This window comes from Lepeophtheirus salmonis, chromosome 1, assembly GCF_016086655.4.
Source record: "Lepeophtheirus salmonis chromosome 1, UVic_Lsal_1.4, whole genome shotgun sequence".
NCBI classification, from domain to species: domain Eukaryota; kingdom Metazoa; phylum Arthropoda; class Copepoda; order Siphonostomatoida; family Caligidae; genus Lepeophtheirus; species Lepeophtheirus salmonis.
Window position 1 is genome coordinate 50,005,875 of NC_052131.2, and position 27,232 is coordinate 50,033,106.

The 27,232-nt window shown below is 32.8% G+C and overlaps 1 protein-coding gene across 4 annotated transcripts; it reads right to left on the reverse strand.

The window, feature by feature from the left end:
* On the reverse strand, window positions 1-23,781 carry LOC121131957 (N-fatty-acyl-amino acid synthase/hydrolase PM20D1). 4 transcript variants are annotated; one of them, XM_040727367.2, is made up of 4 exons: window positions 23,461-23,781; window positions 1,764-2,801; window positions 1,217-1,703; window positions 1-706 (listed from the first exon to the last, which is right to left on the reverse strand). In XM_040727367.2, the coding sequence occupies exons 2-4, from the start codon at window positions 2,697-2,699 to the stop codon at window positions 531-533; spliced, it is 1,599 nt and encodes a 532-aa protein (XP_040583301.1). In that variant the 5' UTR covers window positions 2,700-2,801; window positions 23,461-23,781; the 3' UTR covers window positions 1-530. The 4 variants fall into 4 exon arrangements, with proteins under 4 accessions (XP_040583301.1, XP_040583303.1, XP_040583302.1 ...); XM_040727369.2 differs by lacking the exon at window positions 23,461-23,781 and adding an exon at window positions 9,246-9,579; XM_040727368.2 differs by lacking the exon at window positions 23,461-23,781 and adding an exon at window positions 9,343-9,575.
* Between the last annotated feature and the right edge of the window lie 3,451 nt (window positions 23,782-27,232).

Here is a 27,232-nt window from a genome sequence, read left to right on the forward strand (position 1 = left end):
TTTGTCATTTAAGCCTAAACATAGACTTGGCCTTTATTACTAACAATAATAATTAATTAACATTATTATAATATAACGAATTTAAAAGTGACATTATAACAAATAAAGCGTAGACACTAATAAAGATAATTTCCTCTAAATGGATCAACTGTCTCATAAAAAACTTTTTTCAATGTATATAGTTATATAAATTTTTTGTTCCGTCTATAGTAATTAATATACTTTTTTTTATATATACACCAATGATTTTTACAAGTAATAAACAAGTAATAAAAACAACAGCTGTGAGTCATTTCATTAATTATAATAGCACAAAATAGATTAATTATTAAAATTATTCATTCTCAGTAAGCTCGTAGTCCTTACACCCCTCTTCATCTTCTAAACATTCAACAGAGGAAGATGTCACGTTCCTGTTTTCTTGAATAGGGATTTCTTCTGTCACAGTTTCTGCCTCGACTGTTGCATTGAGCGTACGATCCGCAAAGTCCATCAAGGTATAGTAAAATTCTATTTGTTTATTATAGTTTTTAACTGAGATTTTCATCAATCCCATGGATTCGAGTAAATTCTTTTGATGTGACAATAAAGGGAGAGAATCGATATATACTATTTGTCAGATCCAAATAGTGTCGAGAATCCGTAGCTCCAACCATGGGTCCAGGGGTTATTAGAGTTTCTGGATATACGGATTTGACTGCATTTGCTATATTTGTAAAAAAAAATAAAGAGTGTATGATCATGGAAGAATAATTTAAATACTATGTGAAGGGATGTAAAAATTGTATTAATCCTCGTGAGTGTAAATCAAAAAGAAAAGAATATGTTTGAACAACTTTGAAAAGACGGAAGGTGTAAATCCTGTGTATGTTTTAGCTTGCTCTTTTTTCGGACTTGGTAATCTAAATAATAATTGTTCTTATTCACATCTGTTGTTCTTATTATTTTTGAATGTGCTCATGGAAGACGAAGAGTAAACTTGAGGATTTGTTGCAGCTATAATTTTAAATGCTTGTTGGACATCAGAGTAATTCTTACTAATTGTCTTGTTTTTTTGTTTTTTTTTGTGTGCGATTACAATAAAAAGTCTGATTAAGTAGGGGGGTGGGCACAATAGTCAAAATAAGTTCCGACGCCACCCTAGCATATAATTTTTATAATATGTTCACGAGGATTTCGTCAATTTTCACATCTCTATTTATGAGGTCAAAATTACCTAAAATTTGAAAAGGTACATGATCATTTCCATATTCAGATACAGGAGAAGGATCAACATGGTGTAATACATTGATCGTGACGCGCTCATTGGATATAGTGTCGATGTCCCTTTGTAAGACGGTTTCCAAGTCTTCTCCCTGATATATCCGATGATTCACGATAGCTTTAGCTACACCAGGAATAACATTGTTCTTTACTCCTGCATCAAATTTTGTGAGTGCAGTTGTGGTGCGTTGAAGTGCATCTGTAGTAGGATTGAGGCTTGCAATATAGGAAATAAGAGGACGAAAGAGCCACAAGTTTCCTAAAATTAATTTTCCAACAAAGCTTGAATGTGGACGAAGGTAATTGACCATTTCCTCTTCGATTCCGTTCCCAAAGCGTGCTGGCTGTTCATTGTATTCCAAATTGGACATGGCTTCACTGAGTATTCCGATAGGTGTTTCGTAAGGTGGAAATGATGAATGGGTTTGATTGCCTTCAACCTATGAATAGTAAAAATATCATCAATACAAAGAACTGAATATGAACAACAACTTTCTTACCTTCAACTCTAGATCAAGCATTCCTTTCTCCATAACAGAGATATAAGCAAAAGGGCTTTCAATTGCAGAAAAGAACTTATCCAATATCAAAGTACCTTCATCCAGGATGAAATGTAATGATTCCCCATTTGATTCAAGTAATTCCTCGAGTCGTTTTGAAATGTACTTGGCGCCTCGTCTACCTCCAACTTCCTCATCATGACCAAACGCAATATAGACGGTTCTTTTGGGTCTATTCCCTTCAGCCAGAGCAAGGTTCAGGGCTTCCATAATGCCCATAACTGCATTTTTATTATCAAGTGCACCACGGCCCCAAACATAGTCCTCATCTCCTTCATCATCCAGCTCACTTCCTGGTCCTATATATCCTTCAAATGGTGGATGAGACCAAGAGTTCTTCCCTTCAGGAACAACATCAAGATGTCCACAGAGCAAATAGGGATATTTAATTCCAATAGGATCCTTTCCTTCAATTCTGTAGAGAAGACTGTAGGTATGAACACGTTCGACAGTCACATGAGGACTATCATAGAGGAGTGGAAATGATTTTTGAAGGAAACTATGAAACTCAAGGATTTCCCCTGTCTCAGAATCATTTTCTCCATAGGAGACAGTTTTGTATTTGAGAGCCTCACTAAGTCTTTTAGCTCTGTCGTAGCGTACGTCATTACTAGGTTGAACATATGATGGAAGACCTCCAGTCTCTTGTATAATACTGGTATTTAATTCAAATGGATCCACAATCATGAAAGCATTAAACACTAGGGCCAAAAGCAGTCCAACAAGGATTAATATTGGAATGCAGAACACGCTGCTGCAGCAAAGAATGGACCGTCGATTGCAACAACGCTTGGACTCTTTTGATGTTTGATATCTTTTTCCATTCGCATTAGAGGAGGGAAGGATATATCCGTTGTGTGTTATGGATTTAGGCATGATGACTGATGGGCGTGGTGGGAGAGTAACTAATTCCGTTCCGTTTCAATGGTATTTTGTTGTTTTCATAGGAAGGGAGGAGGAAGCCGTTTTTAATAATTTCTGAAAAGTAAAGAAAAATGAATGTGATTTTCGTGCAAAATAGAATACATTTAAAATTATTATTGTATAAATATATATGACATCTGAAGGGCACTACAGGGTGCCCCAGATAAACTGGGAAATTCATTAAAGGTTAATAAGGAACGAATTATCCGCAGGATAATAGATATACATTTTTGAGGGGGGAGGGCTTGTTTTTTAGATTTTGTTTGTCAAAATAAATCCAAAAATAATTTTATTTTTGGATTTATTTTCAAAAATCCATGGGTATTCACAGAAAATATAATGAACTAAAATTATTAATTATTAACTTTATTTCTTCTTTTCAAATAAGTTCTAGTACTAACACTCCAAAAGGCAGACATTCTTAATCAGTTCCAAGGACTGATATGACTGGGCCTAAGACTGGATTGGGTCCAATTAATAAGGACTGGCACAACACTAATGTCACCTATCTTTTAAAACTCTGTAAAAGAACAAATTCAATCTATACCATCACAATGATTTAAAAAACTTGCTTTGTTGCCTTTTAGAAAAAAGAAAAAATGCTATGTAGTGGCACCCTGTACCAGTCAAGTTTTTGGTTCTAGGTAATTTTGTCTGGAGCATTTTGGCCACCTACAATTTTGCCGCTGGTAATTTTGCCTAGATGATATTTTGCCGCTTGACATATTTGCCGCCTTTTTATTTTTTTTATATTATCGGTTCGAACATTATTGTTGAATTAATTATTTCATCACTATTTTTTTTTTCTTCGCCTAGCTATTTAATTAATCAGATCGAGATGCAACAGTAGAGTTTGAACCGATAATATAAAAACATAAAAAGGCGACAAATATGGCATGCGGCAAAATCTCCTCAAGTCAAAATTACCAGCAGGAAAAATGCAGATGGTAAAATTACCGGTAACACAAGCTTTTATAGTCCGGAACAAAATTTCTTATCATATTTGGTAATAATTTATTTATTTTTAAACCAATCAAATGTGTATAAATTAAGTTTCAAGTGAATTGGGGGAATCTCCAAAATACGTTTAAATGTCCTCAAATTTGACATGTGATAAGTCTTTCAAAGTGTGACAAATTTCTGAATATACTTATCAAGTTCGGTCCTTGATTACGTGACTCAACTTTATTTCTTCTTTTCTTAATCAGTTTTAAAGTACTGTCGGTAGGAAAGACTGGTACCTAAGGCTGATAGGATCGGTTCTAAGAAGATGTAATGGAGAAGGAAATAAACAAAGATATAGGAAAGAATTACTGCAATGTTGATCCTCAACTCTCAGGGGGCTTGGCTTTTGGATTTTTTGAAAAAAAAAACGAAAATTACAACTTTATGGAGAAAAAAAAAAAACCACAATTTTTTTAGAAAAAAAATTCAAATATCCACAACTATTCTTAAAAAATTTCAAAAATTAAAAAAATATTTGTTTGTCAAAAAAATTCCAAAGTCCAGATTTAAAAAAAAAATTAAATTTTTTCTTAAAAAATTCCAGAAATCCATAGCTACTCTCAAAAGATTAAATTTTTAGAAAAAAAAATCAAAAATTCAGAGCTGTTTACAAAAAATGAATTTTTGTGATATAAATATTCTTAAATTAAATTTCAAATAAAAATATATTGTAAAAAAATTTCAAATATTAAATTGTTCGTAGAAAAATTTCAAAAATTAACAACTAGGCAGAAAAAATTAAATTATAAAAATCCATAGCTATTCTCAAAAATCATCAAAAATAAAAAGCTGTTAGAAAAAAGCTGAATTTTTTTGGAAAAAAAACTCTAAAATTAAATTCCAAATATAAAACTTTGTATAAAATATTTCAAATATTAAATTTTTCGGAGAAAAATTTTAAAGATCCATAGCTATTCACAGAAAATTAAATTTTTAGGAATTTTTTTTTACAAATTCAAATAAAACTGAGCTGGAAGGGGGACTGCAGTCTTCAGTCCTAAATAAGGATCGACACAACAATAGTAATGCATAATGATAACAGCTGAGGAATAGAGAATTCATTCTTCAAGTTACCAATTCCAAAAAAAGGGCAAACTAAAAATTACACCTTATTTTCATAACAATACTTTGTGTTACTACTTGAAGTGTATTTAAAGACATCATACTTATATTTTGACACGAGCCACTATACACATCATTGTCACTTAACAAAAAATCATTCATTTGATTGAGCATAGAATTCGAGGGTGTAGGGGAAAAGGGACCGGAAATATATTGTAAATACGTATTCCATTATTTTTACGATCCGTGAGTACAGACTACATTACCTGAGCAAAGACATATTATATTATACACAAGGAATAATAACAAAATTGAGGCTGCAGGTGCATTTAAGTACACATGTGGTCTATCAACATAAAAACAATCTTCCACAAAAGATCAAGAAAAGGAGAAATCCCAATTTATCATTTTACTTCATACAGGGTGGTCCATTGAAATCTGAACACTTACTAATTCAATAATTAATGAAGGCTGAGTGATTGAAATGAGTTCAATTTTCGATATATTAAAGCATACGCCATTAGTTACAAAACGAAACAAACTTGAGCTCTCTAGAAGTCAAGAAAATGACGCTTAAACGTATATCAAGGAATATCCTCTCGCGCACTCCTAGAAAATGCATGCGTCTCCAAGACCACTGTCTACGCCGTGGGTAAGTCCGAAACGTTCAAGAGGAAGAAAGGCTCTGTCAAAAAGGCCAAACTCGACCTGGAGGAGTTAAAAAGAACAGCCCAGGCCAATCCTCTCAAGTCCATGCAAGAGATCTCGGGGTTACACACCAGACTGCCCAGAGTTATCAACCCCCTGCCCCTACAGCCCTGATGCCAAACCCCTCAACCACACCTTTGGTTGAATGTCAAGGGGAAGGCCTGCAGTGTATGTCATCCAAACACCAAGGCCCTCAATGTCAATGCCCGTCAGCACTGGGACACCATGAAAGAGAACTACATCCGCTGTAGGTGTCAGGTACTCCCCCACCGCCTGGAAGCCATCATTGTCACTAAGGATGGCTACATTAATGATTAAGCGAGCTCAGACGCACATCTATTTATAATAATAATTTTGTTGAAATAGTATTGTAAATTAAAAAGTATATCTTGTTGAAGTTTAAAATTCTAAGTGTTCAGATGTTAATGGAGCACTCGGTAGAATAAATGAAGGATTTACAGTACATTGGATGAGGATAATATACTATTTGAATAATTTCATGGATTATCTATTTCTTAATTGTGCTTTAGTAATACAAATTATTAAAATATAAGCATGATTTGACACAATGTGAAAAGTCCATAGTTATATTACTCATAAATTATACATAACCATAGTGGTTCAATAGATCAAAATGAAATGATAGTATTAATTAAAAGTATGATATTTAAACTATCAATGTTGTAATTAAGTAACACTTGTACACAACAATTATTGATCCAACCGTTATTATTTATCCATTTTAACACACAAAATATTGAGGTCCATAGCAGGATCCTGGGTGAACTAGGAAACAAGTTTATTAACTATTAATTGAACCCAAAGAACATGTTTTAGTTAATATATCCGTCCTCAGAATAGATGCTGAGCTCCAAGTGGTAGCAGAAATTGGCTGAAGACCTTGTTTTTGGATCAATGAACAAAAAAAAATTTAGAAACAAGATTTGAAAAATAAAATTTTTCTGAAAAAAAAAAAAAAAATTGAATTTTTTTTTTTTAGAATTAAATTTCATATATTAATTTTTTTTAAATTCATAATCTACAGCTATTCCCAAAAAAAAAAAAAAAAAAATTAAGTTAAATATTAAATTTTTGGGAAAAAAATTTCGAAAATTCATAACGATTCTCAAAAAAATACAAAAATCTATAGGTGTTCACAAAAGGTTTAATTTTTGGGAAAAACATTTCAAAAATCAAATTACATATATGGAATTTTTGGGGAAAAAATTGCAAAATCCATTGCAACACCCAAAAAATTCAAAAATCCACGGGTGTACATACAAAATTTAATTTTTTGGAAAAAAATTCCGGATTAAATTAATTTCAAATATTACATTTTCAAGTAAAAAGCAAAATTCTGTAATATGGGTGGGGGGGGGCTACATCCCCTCCAGCGCACCCCCTGCGGACGGCCCTTATTTTGAGAAAAATAACTCTAGCTTGCTTTTGTATTGACGGGTCACACATCTAACAAGACTTTTTTAATTTTTTCAACTCTTAACGAATAATAAATTCATTCATTAGAAAATACGCTATTGAATGTTAATATTGTACGTAATACGTGATCCATCAGCACTAAAGTAGCAAGAATGATTTTTCTCGAAATGTAATCTGGATTATATGTATTTGTACTCGTCGACGAATAATTATCATCAATTAATCTCTATAAATTACGAGGCATCGGTCTTTTAAGCAGAATTATTGATATTTTACAATCATTGAAATGTAAATAAACCGATAAGAACGGTTATAATTAGATCAGATTCTCATTTAGCAATTGCTGCATTTCTCAATCCCCGTACTACAATTAGTGATGAAGTCAAAAAGTGCAAAGAAATATTGAACAGAGGAAAAAGTGAGAAAATTATATATCTGGAAGGGTCCAAAGGACATGATAATATGACAAGAAATGAATTTGCAGATTACCTAGCTAAAATAGACACTAAGACTCAAAACCAAAAGCTAATTGTTGAGCATTTCAATCTTGATTAAGTGGTTTCTTCTACAAAGGAAGACCAAAGTATGAAACATACACACATGATGCTCAAAGAGCCAATGCCAAAGAGTATCAAACTTGAACGTGAGAAGATGAAACTTCTAGTACAATCTTACATAGGTCACGGGCTATTTCTTGCCCACCAGAGTAAATGGAAAAATATAAATGCAATCCCTGAGTGCAGACCATCTTATAAACAGATGTCCTGTACTCTCGTATGAAAGATATCAAATAATCAAGAAGAAATTGCAGAAGTTAGTCTTCTAAAATTTATGAAATGTTCAAAAATGAACAGAATTGTTGATAAATATTTTCATACATAACTAGTAATCAGAATCTGCTATAGTAGCACATATACCCAAATTTATGACCGTGTTCTTTACCTTATTTTCACATGTATATCTACGGTAAACGGTAAACAGCAATAAATTTGAACTAACCTATCTCTACAATTTATTCAGTTGAATACTTTGGCTACGCCGCATATTGTATTTAAAGTAGTAATCATTCATGGTCAAAATTACAGAATTATAAACCAATGTATTTTATTTATATGGAGTCATATGATCGGGGCTGAATTAAGTCTCATAAATAAGATAGAAGGTTTTCAAGTATAAATAGTATTCTTGGATATCTCAACCCATCTCATATATTTTAAAAGGGTCCACAGGCTGTAGTTGGAGCATTTAAGTATTTGATCCCTTGTCGATTATGTAATTTTAGCCACTCATAAAGAAAAGAACGGTCTATAATTTTATTGTTAAGACTTATTTTAAGAGTAAGAGGCATTATATGAACAATGAAAAAGTGTTTGTAGGTAGAAAAATGCGGAGTATGAACCAAAGAAAATCAGCCCCACCGTCAAGCATTAGGGTGGAAACATTATTTTTTGGGAGTGTTTCACTGAATGCACAACTTCACCGCATCCTCCGAGAAATTTGGTACGACAGCCTCCTTCCCTCAGGATAGGACACTGAAAATGGCTCTTACAACACGACAAGGGTATAAAATGATCGAAGGGAGAATAGAGGTCCATCCTACATGGAATCTTTGGCGAAAACCTCTTCCCTCAGAGCAGGTCACTAAAAATGGACCGTGTAATGGGTCTTCCAGTACGATAATTAGCCAAAATACATAACTAACGCATCAAAAAAAGTGACTCAAGAAGAAGCACATTAAGAACATAGAGTGGCCTGGTCCAACCTCCGGTCCTCAATTCTATATAAAATCTTTACTGTGTGCAAACTTACAAAATCCACTGTGAGCTTGCTCATGAGATTGAGTAATGATCAAAGGTATACATTATTAATATATTAAATAAAAAGATGGATGGTATAACCATCGTTATACATAATATATATTAATTATCCATTAAAACAGAAGGGTTCTAATTTTATACATTTAGTTCAAAAGTATTTCTAGCACAGTCTTATTTTAAAACGATTAGAAATGATACAAAATGAATAGGAGGACTCAAAGTAACGGAGGATTGACTCATATAATTATACTTCCATATAACAATCATTTATAGTCTGGTTATAATGAGGCTTACATAGACATAGAACAAAGGCCGAGTAAAACCAGCAATATTAAATAGAGTCATTTGTGCCAACAATTATCAATAGGGATGTTCACGCAATAGGAGGAGGATCCAATTATCAGAGAAATTAAGCATGATACAATCCAGAGCAATATATAATTTAATAATAATAATAATAATTAATTACTTAGTTAGTTAGTAGTTACCACGTAGATTATAATTCGATTGGACTCCTACGGCTACATCCCTGGAATCTATCAATTATCAACACCCTCCTCTCTTACCTAATTATACATTCGTAATTATTTCAAAAGATAATGATGGACTAGGCGCACCAATGGTAGCAGCACACTTTAATATAATATCAATTAACAAATAAATAAATGATATTTGACGACGATGAGAAACACAGCCACCCGCACGAATCACAAATAATTTACAACTGTTGCTCCTCGAAATATAACAAATACATGATAAACAAGAAAATGTGAGTGTGCTCCAGGAGCTCCTCTAGGGTAAGCAACTGCGGAGCCAAAAGATGCGTACGTTTGATTAGGAGGATGGAGAAGGCGTGAGCCGCTAACAGGAGAAATATGATATTAGGATTTCTTGTATATATTGTGTACAAGTTGCGATTTTGTACAAGTTGCAACAAAAAAATGAGATGAATAATTTTAAACAAAGGGTTTAAAGTACTTGGGATGAGGATCATGCAAAAATTGAATATTCCATGAAGGATCAATATACTAATGGTGACAACTATTCGACTATTCTAATACAAATGTCTAAATTATAAGTATTTTCTGACACATTATAAAGTTCAAATGTCCAACGTTATATTACTCATTAGTACATATAACCATCTCATTTGAATAAATCAAAATTAAAGTAATCATAATATTAATAGTTGGGCATTAGAAAGACCAATGTTGTAATTAAATAATTGCAATTTGTATGATTCACTTATGCAAGTTGAGACTTGTACAGACATTGCAACTTGTACAACATATTCTATAAATAATTATTCAGTGAACATGGAAGTGATTAATGAAGAAGATAAGGAGCGAGATCTTCTTTTGCCCTGAACTTATTTTGACAGAAGTGCAAAAGAATTGTCTCATATAGAGCGTTTTATTATGACGTCAACATTGTTGATGTCGGCCATTTTGAAGATGGCTTAATTAAACAACCAAGTTTAATAAGAATGAAAACCCTCTTTTCTCTAATATCTCTAACGCCTAGTTTTATTATATATTAAACCTTCAAATGTATTAAAATTATGATATTACGTTGTTATACTATCTTATTTCTATATTTCAGATAAAAATTAACAATTACAATGAAAAGAATAAGATATTTTTCTATAATTGTCGTATTTTTCTCGTCCCGAATAGATAAAAAAATAACTAATTGTTCATATCTAGACATTTTACATGATTTTCAGTATCTGTTAATTTGATTTAGCTCAAATATCAGTTTTTATGAATGGCTTTATGATAAGTTTCATGAAGATTTACTGAAAATTTGTCCATTATATGCAGTAAAATGATCAAATATGGCCCTCAAAATTAAACAACCATATTTTAAAAGAGTTATAAACAAGGGAAGCCTTATTTTTAATTTAAAAAAGAATTAAAAATAGAAATACAAGTTTATACCCTAACGCATGTACAACTGATGTTTGACTTCTACCACGTTTTTAATATTGACGTCATAGTAAATGAGGGATTGCGTGTTTTGTCAAAATCTGTATTTCTTGCCCAGCAGTCGGTACGATACATTAAATTGAAAATTCTAGCAATAGTGACGTCATAAGTAAAAGAGGTTGCCTGTTTTGTCAAAATCTGCCTGTCTAGCTCAGCAGTCGGTACAATAAATCAAATTGACAATTCTAGCAAGCCCGATTACATGATGGGCTGACCTTGTATTTCTATTAAACTTGGGGACACTGGACATGGCCAGATCAGTTTTAGGAGAGGAAAAAAAACATTGCTCTTTTCTGATGAAAAAAATACAATGTTTCAGCGTCCGGAGGAGGGGGGGAGCTACAGCCCCTCCAGCCCTCCCGCCGGACGTTTCTGTTGGATGGTTTACTTTTGACAGATAAAAGGGATTGACGTCTTTTGTTGAGCTCCGCCATTTTCTACTATTCACAAAAATATTAAAAAAATTTACTTAGAAGAAAATTCTTTAAAAAATTTTGAAAAATTGTTTATTCTTAAAAAAAAATAAGGATTGTGTAAAAAAAAAAAACACTGGTCGTCTTATATATACAAAAATAACATGAGTCTTCCTCTTCCTCTCCTGATGCTGTATATATATATATTTTTTTTTTTTTTGAAAAAATTTAATATTTTGAATTTTTTTGCAAAAACAAAACCAAAAACACAGCCCCCACCTCCTAAATATAATCCTGCCGACGCCCTGTGACTGAAGCTAAAAATACTTTTTACTGGTAAATGATTAAATATGTATTAAATAAATATTTTACAAGTGGTACTTCACTAAAAAAAAAGGATGAGAATCCCTGTCCTATAACCCCAATATTATTTTTAACTCTTATATTGATTTTTGTGAGGAAATAAGGAGATATTTGTGGTGCTAGGTCATAGGTTAATGAAGATTGTTTACTATCGAGCACATAATGTTTTGTAATAGGATAGATAACAAAATATCTAGGAATAAACAATAATTATTTATTGCGTCAGTTAAATCCTTGTTATAAAATGAATGTTCAACCTTCTAATCGGATAATTTGAGTAATTATATCCCTCTTTTTATTTTGAATGAAAATTAAGAAACACAAGCATCTAAAGATTTTAACTAACATCAGTTTCCCGAGATGTTAATGTCTCAAAAGATAAAACGTTTTGATACAGAATCCTTGGCCTGAATCCAGTGGCGTCCACAGGATTATATTTTTGGAGGAGGGGACTTGGTTTTAAGATTTTTATTTGGAAAAAAATTAATAATTTTTAGAAAAAATTCACAAAAGTAAATATTTCCGAAAAAAATGTGATACATAAAATTTTTTGGACAAAAAATTCAGTTATTCTGAATTCTTTTTTTTTTTTTTTTAAATTTCAAATATTCTTTTTTTTAAAACAAATTTCATATATAAAATTTTTTCGAAAATAGTTTCAAATATCAAATTTTTTAGAAAATAATTTCAAAAATTTAGAGTTATTCTCAACAAACTAAACTTTTTAGGAAAAAAACTTTCAAATATTAATTTTTTGAATAAAAAAATTCAAATATTACATTTTTTGAAAAATAATTTCAAATATCAATTTTTTTAGAAAATTATTTCAAAAATTTAAAATTATTCTCAACAAATAAAACTTTTTTGGAAAAATCTATCAATTATCAATTTTTTTGAATGAAAAAATTCAAATATTACATTTTTGAAAAATAATTTCAAATATTAAATATTTGGAAAAAACTTTTAAATATAAAATTTAAAATTTTTTTTCAAAAAAAAAAAAATACTATTTTTGGAAAATTATTTCAAATATTCACAGCTGTTTACAAAAAAATTCAAAAATTAAATATCAAATATAAAATTTTTTGAAAAAACATTTCAATTTTAATTTTCTTCTAAAAAGCAAAAATCATTAATTTAATGGGGCTTATACAATTTAATCTTTAATTCATTCTTATTCTTCTCTAAATATACAGAGCTTTGCAGATAAATTGAGAATTTATTATTATATTGATAGCATTGTCATTTAATTATTGATCAAATATATTGAAAATTTGTCAAGTTGTTGCCATGGATCTTGTGTTTTGATTTATTGGACCTCCTTCAAATTCAATAACCTTTGTGATCCTTGGCCTGAATCGTGCGGCAGCCTTGATTACATGATCAAATAGGATCATTCTGCAGTTCTTGGTGATGCTAGCTTTTATGGAGTTTACACTGTATAACAAGAGCGTTTGCTGACTTGTTATTGGTGGATGGTCCACAGATAGTAATCGAAAATGTTCATATCTGGAATATTGCTATGGCAAATTTCAGCCTTCACTAAATACAGGACCCTCTCCGATAGGAATGACATCATTTCTTTAGAGAGATGGCATAGGACAGAATCCTGCACATGTACCACATTGAAGATCAGGAAGGCGTTTGAGGGTGATTGCAGCAATGAACAGAAGCCAGGAAGTGGGGACCAAAACATGTTAGAAGTAAATGAGTGCCTTGGGAGAAAGTATTGAGACAAATTCTCAAAGCGCGATGCGCAAGCTCCCAAATAAGCACAAAGTTAGTGAAGGGACGATCAGGAAGTACCATGCCTCAAGATGTACGACCGTAGAATGTGACAGCTCATAACAGTAACGGTCACCAGATTGACCAAGACCAAAAAACACTTAAATTAGATGAAAGGTGATTTCTGGCCCTGGACAATGTGGCCTTCTTCCTCACCAGATCTGAAGCCACTTGACTAAGGGAAATGGAGCGCCATTGAAACCAAGGCCTGTGCTGCCGTCCACATAAATACTGTTGAGCTGAAGCCTTTTATTGTGCGGTAGTGGATGGCCATGTCTGATCATTATGTCATCGGAATATGCAAGGCCTTCCAATCTCGAGTAGAGGGTGCAATCAAGGCTAAAGGTGAGCAATTTGAATTTTAATGAACCAAGATTTGTTTTTGTTGTCGGCTATAGCTCATTTTTGCTTGAACACACTTGCTATATATTTTATTACTTAAGTAGTCGTTCTAATCTTTACTTCTTTACTTGTTCCCTGTATGTACATTGTGAATATTAAATAGGAATAAAGTATCTCTAATCAGTTCTAGATGGGAATCTGAAGTATTAAGACGTTCATTTATTGATCATAAATCCTTGATTCGGTATTCCCGTGGTTCCCCTTTAGGAATCCCTCCTTCTCGTGTCACTAGCGTGTCTGGTGCCTTTTGGGCCTACCCTTTCGGCGACGAGGAAGATAACTAATTAGTGATTTATCATCATTCTTAAATTCGTATATGACGCCCAGATAAGGGAGAGGGTTTCCGAAATTGACAAAATATGAAATGTTTTATGATGGAAGTGGATGTGTTGACTAATGGCAATGCATTAGTGAGCGGCGCTCTTGTACGGGAGCACCTTAATTGTTTTGAACAAATAGATGAGAGCAGGAGTGCGCCCATCATTTTTGAACAGCGATAAAATTGCTCGAGTTTCGCTCATTCATATAAGTTTTGATTGCTTTTTCTGTTTCTACCTCTTATGACATAACATCAAAAAATTTGAGAGATATAGAATAATTAAAAAATTGCAAGAATATATGGATTAAATTAAATCTTAAGATGAGCTCAAATCCTGACTCTGCAGTCGTTTGACGAGTTTGCCTTTGATGTAGCTGGCCACTTTAAGAGGACTCCGTATGCTTCTTCCTCTGTGGATATACCATTGGAAGAGAAATCTTTATTACTTGTTTACGAATTTCCACACTGAAATACCATTTCCTTATATTTATATGTAGTAAATTGAGCTAAGATCTCAAAATCTGTTGCAAACATACCTTCAAAAACTTGAGTAACATTATACCAGCTCAAACTTATTATACCAGGCTTATTATAATAAAAATTAAATTTTTTGAAAAATAATTTAAAAAAATCTACAGCTAATCACAAAAAATTATTTTCTGAAAAAAAATTTCAAAAATCCATAGCTATTCTCAAAAAATTAAAGTGTTTGGAAAAGAAATTCTAAATCTATAGCTGTTTACAAAAAATTAATTTTTTTGGAAAAAAGTTTCAAAAATCCACAGTTGTGTACAAGAAATTAAATTTTTTCAAAAAAAATTTCAAAAATCCATAGCTTTTAACTAAAATTAAATTATTTGTATAAAAATATCAAAAATTTAATGTTTAAAAATATATTTTTTTTTTGAAAAAATGTCAATTATTAAAATTTTTGGACAAAAATTTCAAAAATATAGCTATTTACAGAAAATTAAATTTTTAGGAATTTTTTTTTCGAAAAATTGTATTTAATTTCAAATATTAAATTTTTTGAACTTTTTATAAATTAAATATATTTAGTATAAAGTAACAATTCTTTAATTTGGGGGGGGTTACATAGCCCCTCCAGGGCACCCCTTGTGGAAGCCCCTTCAATTCTTGTCCGAGTTAAACAATGACTGACACTTATAATTCACGCACTAGGGATAACTTTATACTTGGATCTTATCTCCTAAATAATTAAAGAATAATGATAAAAGGCTTGAAAAGTGAAAAAGCCGTAGATTGGTAACTACGAAATCTCGCACGCGAATAAAACCTTAAAATTTACGACTCTAGACATACAATAATGTTTTTGATGTCGTTTTAAGTTCCATCATTCGAAACGTTTTTGGTGTTTTGTTGGACATTCTTTATTTTCATCGATACATATTATACCACATCATTTCCAAGGCATAAATCGTAAAAGATTTAAACCGAGTGATTCTTCAATTTGTTTGATACAACGTGTAATTTAATTAATTGCATATAATTAAATGAAGCTTATATTATGAAATAATTACATGTAGTATTTTTGGGAAGTTCTTGTAGAGGTAAAAACTTGGGGAAATGGGTTCCTTTAAGAAAAACAACAACACTATTTTCACCGATTCAATAGAAGTCCAAAAAATAATTGATTAATTACTCCCTGGTACTCTACAGGACTGGCAGCAAAACGTGGAATCGAGAGGTTCCTGGCCTTCATGTCTTCTGTCAGAAGGTAGGGTGGGTTCCTTGTGTATGAAGGCAATTTTAAGTTGCCCTTGACGGCCCCTTCTGATGGTCCTAGCAGTAGCGTAGAAGTCGTTGGATAGGCGATTCATCTATTTGTTGAGGTTTTCCAAGTTGGATATGATCTTCGAATCCCTCTTTAAATTGTGCCCTACACTCCCTACTTTCCTGCATAGGTATTCGCCATCATTCTTCACCTAGGTCACCTTGAAAACCAGACTCCTGGAGCACTTTAAATTGTCTATAATCCTAGGAGATCTGAGATGAACTGCCTTGTGGCTTTTTCCTCACTCATGTTGACGAAATGTTTATTATAGTTTGTTTATGCACAAAGGATGGCCGAACTATTATGTCAAAAACTAATCGCTATACCTTTCTATATTAATCGGAAAATTAACATTAATTAATGGTCCACATTTTGTTTCACATCCGTCTAAAATATTAATCAGGGATGGGATGATTAATGAGAATCGGGTGATTTTTCTGGGAAGGGGATCAGGAAAATAAGGTGGTATTTCCGATTCTCCTATTCCGATTCGTATTTTATTACTGTTATTTAACTATTTATTACTTTTCAAAGTTGTAAAAAAATTAAAGAATCCGTCAAGATACAGGAAACGACCATGTGAATTTATGAGTGTAGTCTTATAAGTTTATAAAATACCGTAATAAAATTATTTATGATCAAAATATACTGCAAAACTGAGAAGAAACAAACCAAACACATACTAAAGATACACAAATTGTTATTTTAGTGTAGTTAGTTTTGTAAATGTAATCTAGTATCGTAACGACCTTTTACTCTGCCGGCTTACCTTTTAGACTCGCTAGTAATGCCGTAACATCGGTCGACCTACAATTGCAAAAGAGTATTTATTTCCAAGGTTAGTAGAAATACACGGTTATACCATAGCGCGTGTAACGACTGATGTTTGACTTCCACCACGCTTTTAATATTGACGTCATAGTAGATGGGTGGTTATGTGTTTTGTCAAAATCAGTTTTTCTTTTCCAGCAGTGAGTACTATACATCAAATTGAAAATTCTAGTAATAGTGACATCATAGACTATAAGTGGTTGCGTGTTTTGTCAAAATCTGCCTGTCTTGTTCAGCAGTCGGTACAATACATCAGATTGAAAATTCTAGCGAGCCCGATTACATGATGTTCTGACCTTGTATTTCTATTAACTTTGCTTATTACGCTCTAACTTTTTATAACATTTAAAAAAAATATTGGTTTTTTGGTGAAACTAAACGCTGTTTTTGTATGTAAACAAGCCCATAACGAATAAATATGTTTCCTTTTCCTCGGAAAACGTTTCTGTGTGGATGGGTACGTAAGGAAATTTGAGGTTAAGTAATAAAAATTAAGTCAACTCAATAAAATATAAAATAGACTCGGGGTTTTTTTTCGAATTTGAGAATCGACTCACCATTTCAGCCAAGTCAAAAAATTCTGGACTCAAGGTTAGTCAACAATTTTTTGAGTCGTGATAATACTGCATATACGAAGGGTGATCAAAAAGTAAGGTGACTGTTCAAATTTCTCGGGCAACGTACATTTGGCATACTAATTTTTTGTTTGATTAAAGATATATAATATATTTAGTTTGTTTGTGAGTGGCATAATGGTTAGAAGTATTTTGTATGTTTGCCGATTTTTTGCTATACATCCTTTCATAGGTATCTTCAGTTTTTTTGGTTTTTTTTTTTTCATAACCCATGATTCGTCACCAGTTATGATCCTTTTGAGCTAATCAGGATCATCATTGACGTATTTCAACAGCTCATGAGCGATGCTATCTCAATATCCTCAACAACTTCTCTAATAGTCATTCGACTATTTTTACAATTTCCTTCACTGCTTCAACATTTTCAACGTCCTTAGGCGTCCAGAGCAAAGGCTCGTCATTGGCATCCTTCTGGCTATCTTGGAAGAGTTTGTACAATTTAAAAACTTTTTTTTATACTCCCAACAGTTTCACCGTATGTCATTGTCAACAATTCAAGTGTATTGAAACACTTAATTTTATTCCTTACACAAAAGGTAAAGCAAATTCTTTTGATCCATGTTTTTTTAGTAACAAAAAATTGTCAAATACACAAAATACTTCTAACCATTATGCCTCGCACAAAAAAAACCACTAAGCATATTATATTGCTTTATTTTACAATAAATATATGTTTTTTTTCGAATGTACTAACATAAAAAAAATCTAGCATACCAAATATACGTTGCCCGCGAAATTTAAAAAGTCACATTACTTTTTGAACACACCTCATAAATGAGGGGTTACAATTGTCTCCACTAACGAAGTTGAATGGAGGTTATATTTTGCCTTTATTTGTCTGTTAGTCACCAGGACAACGGCAAAAATTACACATCATTTTTGATCTAATTGGTTAGGAAGATTATATATGGTCACAGTAAGAAGCCATTAAATTTTAAAAGATAAAGGTTAATGTAAAATAAAATGTTAAAAACACATAATAAACCAAAAATTAAGGTATAGATCTCAAATTGATGTCTTTATGGATGTTTAATAAAGATGCTTTATATAGGAAAAATGACTATAGTTGGAGGTTTGCACTCGACCGAAATGTGACATTTTAGTTTAAAATGTATTTTTGCTTATAAGAGGAAAAAAGGCAGGATCAATTCAATTTTCAAAGGAAAAAAATTACAAACATGATTAGGCATTTTCTCTACTTCAATAAATAAATTTTTGCTTTATTCTTCCACTATAGAAGCAGTTTAAAAAAAATATTTTTAGGTGAAACGAAACGCGTGTATGCAACCACAAAACGGATAAATATTCAACGTTTCCCCCAGCAAACGTTTCTGTGTGGATGGGTCGGTAAGGAAATATGAGGTTTAGTTATAAAAATAAAGCCGGATCAATACAACATTCAGTAAACTCGTTTTTTTCGAATTTGAAAATCAATTCACCATTTAAGTAAAGTCATTAATTATCAATAATTTTTTGAGTCTACACAACACTGCATGTAAATGAGGAATTATAATCACGCATGCCATCCAGGTTGAATGGAGGCTAAGTTTTTAATTCTGTTTGTTTGTTGATCACCAGGATTGCGGCAAAAGTTACGGATCGATTGTGATCTAACTTGGTACGAAAATTAATTATGGTCACAGTTAGGAACCATTAAATTTTGAGATGTCAAGATAAAGGATCAATGTAGCACAAAACGTTAAATTACATATCGACCATAACTTAAGAACATATCAAGGTCCAGAGCTCAAAATGTTGTCCTTACGTAGGTTCAATACAGAGGCTTCATATAACAAAAAGTTCAATTTAATGCTCTTTAATGCAAGTTTATGCTCTACGAAATGCCCGTTCTTGTTATTATTCAAATGGTCTTGAAATTAAAGAAGAAGAAAAACACACGATAGTAAAATCCAGACTGATCACATTCTGATTATAAAATAAAGTATTACTCTACAATCAATCCCATTTCATAGTCTTTACACACAAAAATATTTCTCCAAAAAAACATATTGACATCCTAATAAGACTATGATCATAAAGTTATTTAGTGTGACAAATATTAAATGACTATTTAAAAGCGTTTAAATAGAATCAATGTATCAACTATTTATAAATATGAAACTTGTTTTTTCTATCAATCCTAATGAAGGCGGAAAAATGATACTTATAATTTTTAAAAAGTTGACAAGTAGAACATGAAGCTAAGTAAACTTCTTTTTTCTTAATTTAAAGGCCTGAAGACAATATTGAATACATGGGCTGAACAATCCTGGGTTTCACACATAGATGGTGCTATTTTTTTTCTTTTTTTAATTTGCCTCTTTTTCAGTTTATACCAACCTTTTAAAGGCAGCTGTCAAAATTTCATGTCAATTTGTCCTTTAGCTTGTGAGTAATTATACTAAGTGTGAGGCTACTTTGGTTATTTCCAAAACAATGGATCGAAAACAAATTCGTATTTTAATTTTACTATGCTTCTTGATTGAAAAAAATACCGTTCAAGCTAAGTTATGACTTGAAAAGTGGTATGGGGACTCCGCTCTATAATGTTTGTCTTTTTTGACCTTTTTCCTCTTCAACGTTTAGGACATGCCGACGGCGTAGAGGGTAGTCCTAAAGACGTCCAACTGCTTGGAATTTGTCAATCAAGTGTCATTTTTTCGACGTGTACTATGTAAGATAGAGATCTCAGGTTTTTTTTGTGTGTTTTTTTTTTAATAGAATCCAAATATCAATTAATTTCAAGTACTCAACCTTCATTAATTATTGAATTAGTAAGTCTTCAGATTTCAATTGACCACACGGTATTTTCTTAAATAAGATATTCACGTTATACAACAATTACAATACAATTCATATAATCAGAAATTGAATATTTAATCCACGTTAATTCCAATTTACATACATACTATTTGGCTATCTCCATCATTGATTGATGACAAGCAAATACCGCCTACATGAAAATCAATTAGGAAATTATTCCATATTTTAAAGACTTGCGCCTCGAATTGATCGGACAATCAAGGACTCGAGACTTCACAATGACTCGAGTCCATGTTTTGAAGACATATGACTAGACTTAATCTTACTATCAAAGACTCGTGACTTTAGAGCTAAGAAAGATATTTTTTTTTTTTTTTACTTTTCAAATCCAGAAAAAGAATTTCATGGATTTTAGACCATTTTAAACAAATTTTACACCAATTGTTTCATTTTTTTCAAAGATATACACAAAGAACTCTTCAATTTTCATAGCATTCAATTTATTCAAAGTGTAAATACTTAGAATATATTGCCCATAGATATAACAGGCCTTAAACTTATGAAAACACTGTGGTCACTGTGGGCTCGCACTTCTATTCGGCCCCACGTTTGATTGAAAAAGGAAACTTGAATTTTTTTTTTTAAAAGGTCTTGACACTTTATAAGTTTGTCCGTAGAACATAATTTATCGTTCTATCTCGAAATTGGGAACGGCGTCAGTAGAAAGTTGAAATGCAATTACCACAACATTTTAATAGTTAAAAAAATCAAGGACATGGACTTCATTATTGATTTGCAGTATGATGACTTTTTTTGACCTCTGATAATAATAAGTTCAATCAAAGATATATAAATGTAAATGACACATGCGGCACTTGCCATTAAGAGTCACAACTATAGTTGCATAATACATGTCCTGCCGAAATATAGGCTGGAATAACTAAGATGTTGATCCTCAATTATACTCTCAGTTTAACAATGACATACAGTTATAATTCCCTTCATGGTTAATCTTCATCTTTCATGAGCACCCGTACTAGTAATTAGTGTTGTGTCGTTTCTTATTTATTCTGTCCAGTTCAGTCCAGTTGATAACCAGTTCTATGAGTCCTTAACACCGGTCCTTCAGACTGTGAGTACTAGACCTGATACAACACAGAAGGAATAATGTTAATGACATCATCAAGGATCGAACATTTATAAGCTTTTAGAACTGATATTCAGGACTGAATTGTACAGGACCAAGACTGAACTGGAAGGCACTGCAGTCTTCAGTCCTATATATGAACGGACATACACTACTAGTTATTATTTTATACATACGGGGGTGATCTGAAAAGTTTCTCACCTTAAAAAGATACAATATATTTTTTCTTATTTTGTTATATTCGTTAAATGTTCCCAACTTTTTTGTCTGAAAAATAAAGGTTCACGATACATATTTTTGTTTTTGGGACGATCACTCCGAGTTGAATGGACTTACAGGGTGGGTGTCCATGATAAATTGGAACTACTTTAAACTTCATCCAGATCCATAATGTGGATATTCGGGTTAAATTATACTAATATAAAAGGTTACGTGAACAATACACTATAACTTCCATCACAATTGTGTTGACAACAAACAATAGTCATCATGGAACAAGCAAGGAGAGACGCCATCCTCGAATTGGCTCACGCAGGACACAAGCCCTCTGCTATCTGCAAGCTTCTTAACAACCCAAAGACCACGGTGTACCGGGTCTTCAATGCCTGGGAGGTTGAGGGGAAGGTCTGCTGCAAGGCCCACAGCATGAGAAGTGATCGAATCCACACTCTCCGCTTCCTTGAAGGCCTCCGGAAGTCCATCAAGGCTTCGCCGGGGACTTCCTTGTCCAGGTTGGCCCCTGGAGTGAGCAAGTAGCTGGTCTCCAAGGCTGGACCTCGGGTACAGGTCATACCGAATGGCCAAACATCACATCCTCACGGCATCCATGAAGGCCACCAGGCTCACCTACGGTAAGCATCTCCTCAATGACCTGAAGAGCCATGGAGGAAGAATCATCTTCTTCTCCGACGAGAAGAACTGGACTGTCGACAGAAGCTACAACGTCCAGAATGACAAGTGGCTTGCCAAGGAGAGAGAAGAAGTCCCAGCGGTCTTCACCACAAAGTTTCCGTCTCCATTACGAGGGAGTGGAATGCTGTCTATTCCGTGGAAGTCATCAGGGAATGCAAATCCTTTAGGGGCAGGATGGAGAAGATGGTGGCTGCTGAGGGAGGACATGTTGAATAAATTTATTGTTTAATATCATGTCTAACTTTTTCATATTAACAAATACACTCCAAATTCCATTTTTATCAAGCAGGTTGAATTTTATGATAGTTCCAATTTATCGTGGACACCCTGTAGACGCCTCATATTTTAATACAATAAGTCTTTAAATGTCTGCTATTGTTTGAATCTATTTAAAGGTTACATTTTCAATATTAATGTTTAATGACAGCTCGATACTCGATTTTGCCTATTCTCACAAAAAGCCTCGCATTAGATTAACTCAAACCACAGTTACATAACAACTGCGCGTCCAAAATGCATGAAACTTTGGTGAGTAACTGTTAATATATACTAGGTAGATTTAACTAGCTCTTATTTTCGAGTGCTTCCATCAACACGTTGAGGTGGGAAACTTTTCAGACCACCCTCCTCGTAGTTGTTCCGTTCTTAAGAATTAAATGTTAACATTAATAGATTAAGAAAATAAGAAATATAGTTCAGATTCCCAACTACACAAAGCATCTAACTCGTTTGAGGTAATATTTTATACAGCAATAGTCATAATTAATAGATACCTATGCAACTTCCTTAATCAGTATCTAAGTAAATCACTCATCACCAGTAAAGGTCAATCAAGGCCGGGGCAGGGATACACGTTATTCCTGCTATGATTAATGAGGATATATTTGCCACACCCTCTGTCTGTAGGAGAAAGAAAGTGAGAGTTTTGAAAGTACTAGGGATAAGTGAAAAGCAGGCAAGAAACATCAACTTTCTTCACAAAGAAAACTACGAAAAATGGGTCAAGACTCACTCCCTAAGTAATAGGATAGGTACGTCTAGAAACGGGTGATAATTGTTCATCCTCCCTCCCTTCCATGGTTCTATAAGCTGAAAGACATTCCCATGGTTACGAACAAGCAATATGATTACTTTTATTTTATGAGATCAAATTACGATTGTATTTAGAGATGATTTCAATAATCTTATATAATATAATTGAGGTTGCGTGACTGTTTTTACAAATGTTGAGAATATTTATACTCCGGGCTCGTTAATCAAATTAATTAATCAAAACATAAATTCTAATATGATATTTATAATGAGATCACGAAGAATTCTCCATGGCTTACCCACTGCTCATAATACTTTATCTTAGAGGCACAACCATGAATCACTGTATAATACACCACACCATATATTAACCCCACAGGATAGCACACACGGGAGAGTTTGCGACTAAATCCTAACTCCTCTCTGTTTGATTTTGTAGAGTACTACAATATATTATATTATTTTGGACTTTTGCCACGACTAACTACTACTACTAGTGAGGGGGGGGGGGAATAAGAAAATTTAATATTCAATTTTTTTCGTACTCATTCAACATGTTTTCAGAAATTGCCAAAATTGTTTGCAGGAGTTGTACTAGCGTGTGTATATTTTGTGAGTATGAGTGTCTATAAAAAGACAACTTGAAATATCAGAATAATGTTCCATATAGTATATTTATTGTATACTATAATTATATTCAATCATGATAAAAGCAACAAGACACAAAATAGCAAAGAGTTGAATGAATTTAATGGGGCAAAATGAGTCAAAGAGATTAAAATACAAGTAATAATACTTTAGGGAGCTTTTTTCCAATGTTTTTTTTTTCTTCTAAAGTTGTTATGAGTGATGAAAAACGCATTTCATTTAGTTATGTTTAAAAAAAGACACTAAAAAATCAACCAGGTAACCCTGACAGTTAAAAGAAGAATTCGGAGGAGAGCTGCTTATCTGTCATGACGTTTCAATAGATAGGCTACAATAATTTCTGACGATGAGGAGGGGGAGAAGGAAATAAACAAGGCCATGGGTAAGAATTACTCTGATATCGATCCCCAATTCTACTCGGAGTACAACAAGGACTTACAATTATAACTCCGCAACAAATCCTCAAGGTTACTCTCCGTCTTTGATGAGCACACGCTAATGTTCAATCAAGTTTTGGACATATATGAATCTATTATGGAAAGAAGTTCACTACTCAGGAATTAAATAATATGACAACTGCTAAGGAAAAGAAAATATACAGTTGTAATCCACCTTGGATATAATTTAGTTTACGTTTCTATATCAAAACTTTTTTAAATTCAAGCTCGATCCAAAAATTGTTAATGTCAAAATTTTCACAAAATTATTTTTTCTTTCCTTTAACAAATTAAACCATATAAAAAGTGATCATAATAGACGAAGAGTATCCTTGAAGATTTGATGCAGGGTTTTAATTGTAAGTCCTGGTTGGACTAAGAGTAGAATTAAGGATCGAGATCGGAGTAATACTTGCCAATATAATGTTTATTTCTTTCTTTCTTTTCTTAGCTGATCTAATAAAACGTCATAACAGCTAATTTCTTCTTCTCCAAAAGATTCTTCAAAATGCCAGGGTTACCATGTTGATTATTGATTTCTCTTTTTTTAACAAGTAAAACTAGTATTGAATCGGTCCTACCACTGATTTCCTAATCAGTCCCCCCCTATCAGTATTTTTTTTTTACCATCCAACTGTCCTAAGGACCGATACATCGTTCCTTCAGTCCTAGAGTCCTTGCTATCTTTTTATTTTCTGCACTCCTAGCTAGGATTGCAAGATATAAACACAAATTTAATCATGAATGATAGCTAGAATGTATAATAATAAGTTCAACTATCTGGTCTCTTGAGAGAGGTTATGTTAAACAACTGAAAGGAATTAGTAACTATGTCATTTTATCTGTTGTAGTTACCATAAAACACCAATAAGGACCGATCCTAGGACTGACAAAATTTATAAGGATCAGACTGCAGTTTTTTTAGATCGATCCAACACTAATGATAACAATACTGGACTGTTTGGTTGGAGAAAAAAAAATAAGAACATTTATTTTCTAATAAAAATGAACAGAACGTATACTGAATTTCGAGAAAGATTATTATTCTAGGTTGGTTTTGTGTTGAGGAGCCAAATATTCAATCATTCGTATCCTCTAGTCCAGATGTATCTCAGTTGATCCACATTTACATATTTCTTGATTTGTTATTCCTTCTGGGAAAGAAGTTTGATCCATAAATAGAGCACATTATGAAAATATCTGTTTTGTTGTGTGTATGAGGAATTTTTCATTGCCCCTATTTTGCACAACAACAGGTGTAAGTGTATAAGTGAAAAAAATATGACAATACTAGAATGCAATAATTTTTGTAGTTACAGCCTGAGGAATCTTTATTTTTATTTTCCAACGGTTTATTCTTGAAGGGATAACATATCTGGTGTATCAAAATACAAACAATCTTCAATCTAAATCAAGAAAAGGAGAAATTCCTAATTTAATATTTTATATTTGAAAGCTTCCGACCTCAACGTGTAGATGGAAGCACACGTCTAATTAATAATCAAACGTGACATCTGTAATATCACTGTGCTGACAATGTGTTTCATCCAGGAAACCAAGAAGAAACTGGAGAATTACAGGAACTCTTGCTGGACTTTTTCGATGTCCCATAGGTTACAGTAGCAGATGTGAAAAAATCCCAAGTTTTTATCTTAAAATTAAAGTTCACCTAAACACGGATTAAGAGCGGGTCTAAGCAATTTACTCATAAGTAAAATAGCATAGTATATATTATCTTATGAAAAACCAAAATTCAGTAAGATTAAGGACGTGGAGTCATCGAGAAAGTGCGCGCCATCATTGACCGGTCCAAGACACCCTGAGTGTGGCAGCAGGACTTTGCATCCTCCCATGTCTCCAAAATGTGTCTTGCCTGGCTTGAGACGAACTGCTACAACCTTGAGACTAAAAAATGCACTATTAAAACTCCAGAGATAAATTACTATTAGTTTTATTTATTTATACGAGAATAAGTTTGCCCAGCGTGAAAAACCCAGTGGCTCCCCAGCAACCCCGATCTTAATTTGATGGATTATTTTGTCTGGTGCTACCTTTAGGCCCACATTAATATAAGTCCCAAACAATTAAGGCAAGTCTTGTGGCCGCCATCAACGAGCACTTCGTATCCATGCCTAGGGACCTCTTCATCAAGTCCTTCTCCACTTCAGAGGCCGTATCGAGGCTGAGGACAATTATATCGAGTAAACCTCAAGAGACATGAACGACAATGTCTCTTTTATTTAATTTTTTTTTTTTTTTTAAATACGAGAGAGGGCGTGGTTTTCATCATAAAGCCTGGCCTATGATATAATTTTTGGGAAGGATTTAGAAACTTTTATGGTAATCAACCCCCCCCTCCTCCCAGAAAGGTTCGTATTGACGCCCAAGGACGTGACAAAGACGAGAAAAGTCCGAAAATTACTGCCCTAAATTTTAAGTTGTGGAATTTTTGCAAAAAGAAAGAAATATCTCGTAATATGAGATCAAGTATAATATATTTAAATACATTATACAAACTTGATCTCAATTTTATGCGAATAATTTTTGCACAGATGTTGAATGTGGTATCAAAACATTTTTAAATATGTACATTTAGGGTGGATTTAATTCAAGATTCAAGTTTGGGATTTATGTACAGATTTAGGTCATATTTTTGAAGACTGACAAATGAATGGGGCATGAACGTTTTTATGCTTATTGGTCATTCGTTTACATAGCCGGAGAATGTGGCGCCACCTTCTGGCTAATATTGCTTATCAGTAGTTTGTTTACCTATTAAATTACTAGGGATAACAGGGCCGTCTGGAGGAGGTGGGGTTGGATAAGTTGTAGCCTCCCCCACCCCCAAATGAAGGATGTCTTAAATAAAGTATAGTTAGGAAATATGGATACAATTTTTTTAAGGATTTATTTTCTAAATAAAATCGATCAAATTATATAGTTGAGAAAAAAAAAATATATATATATATATAAAAACCTTTGGTCA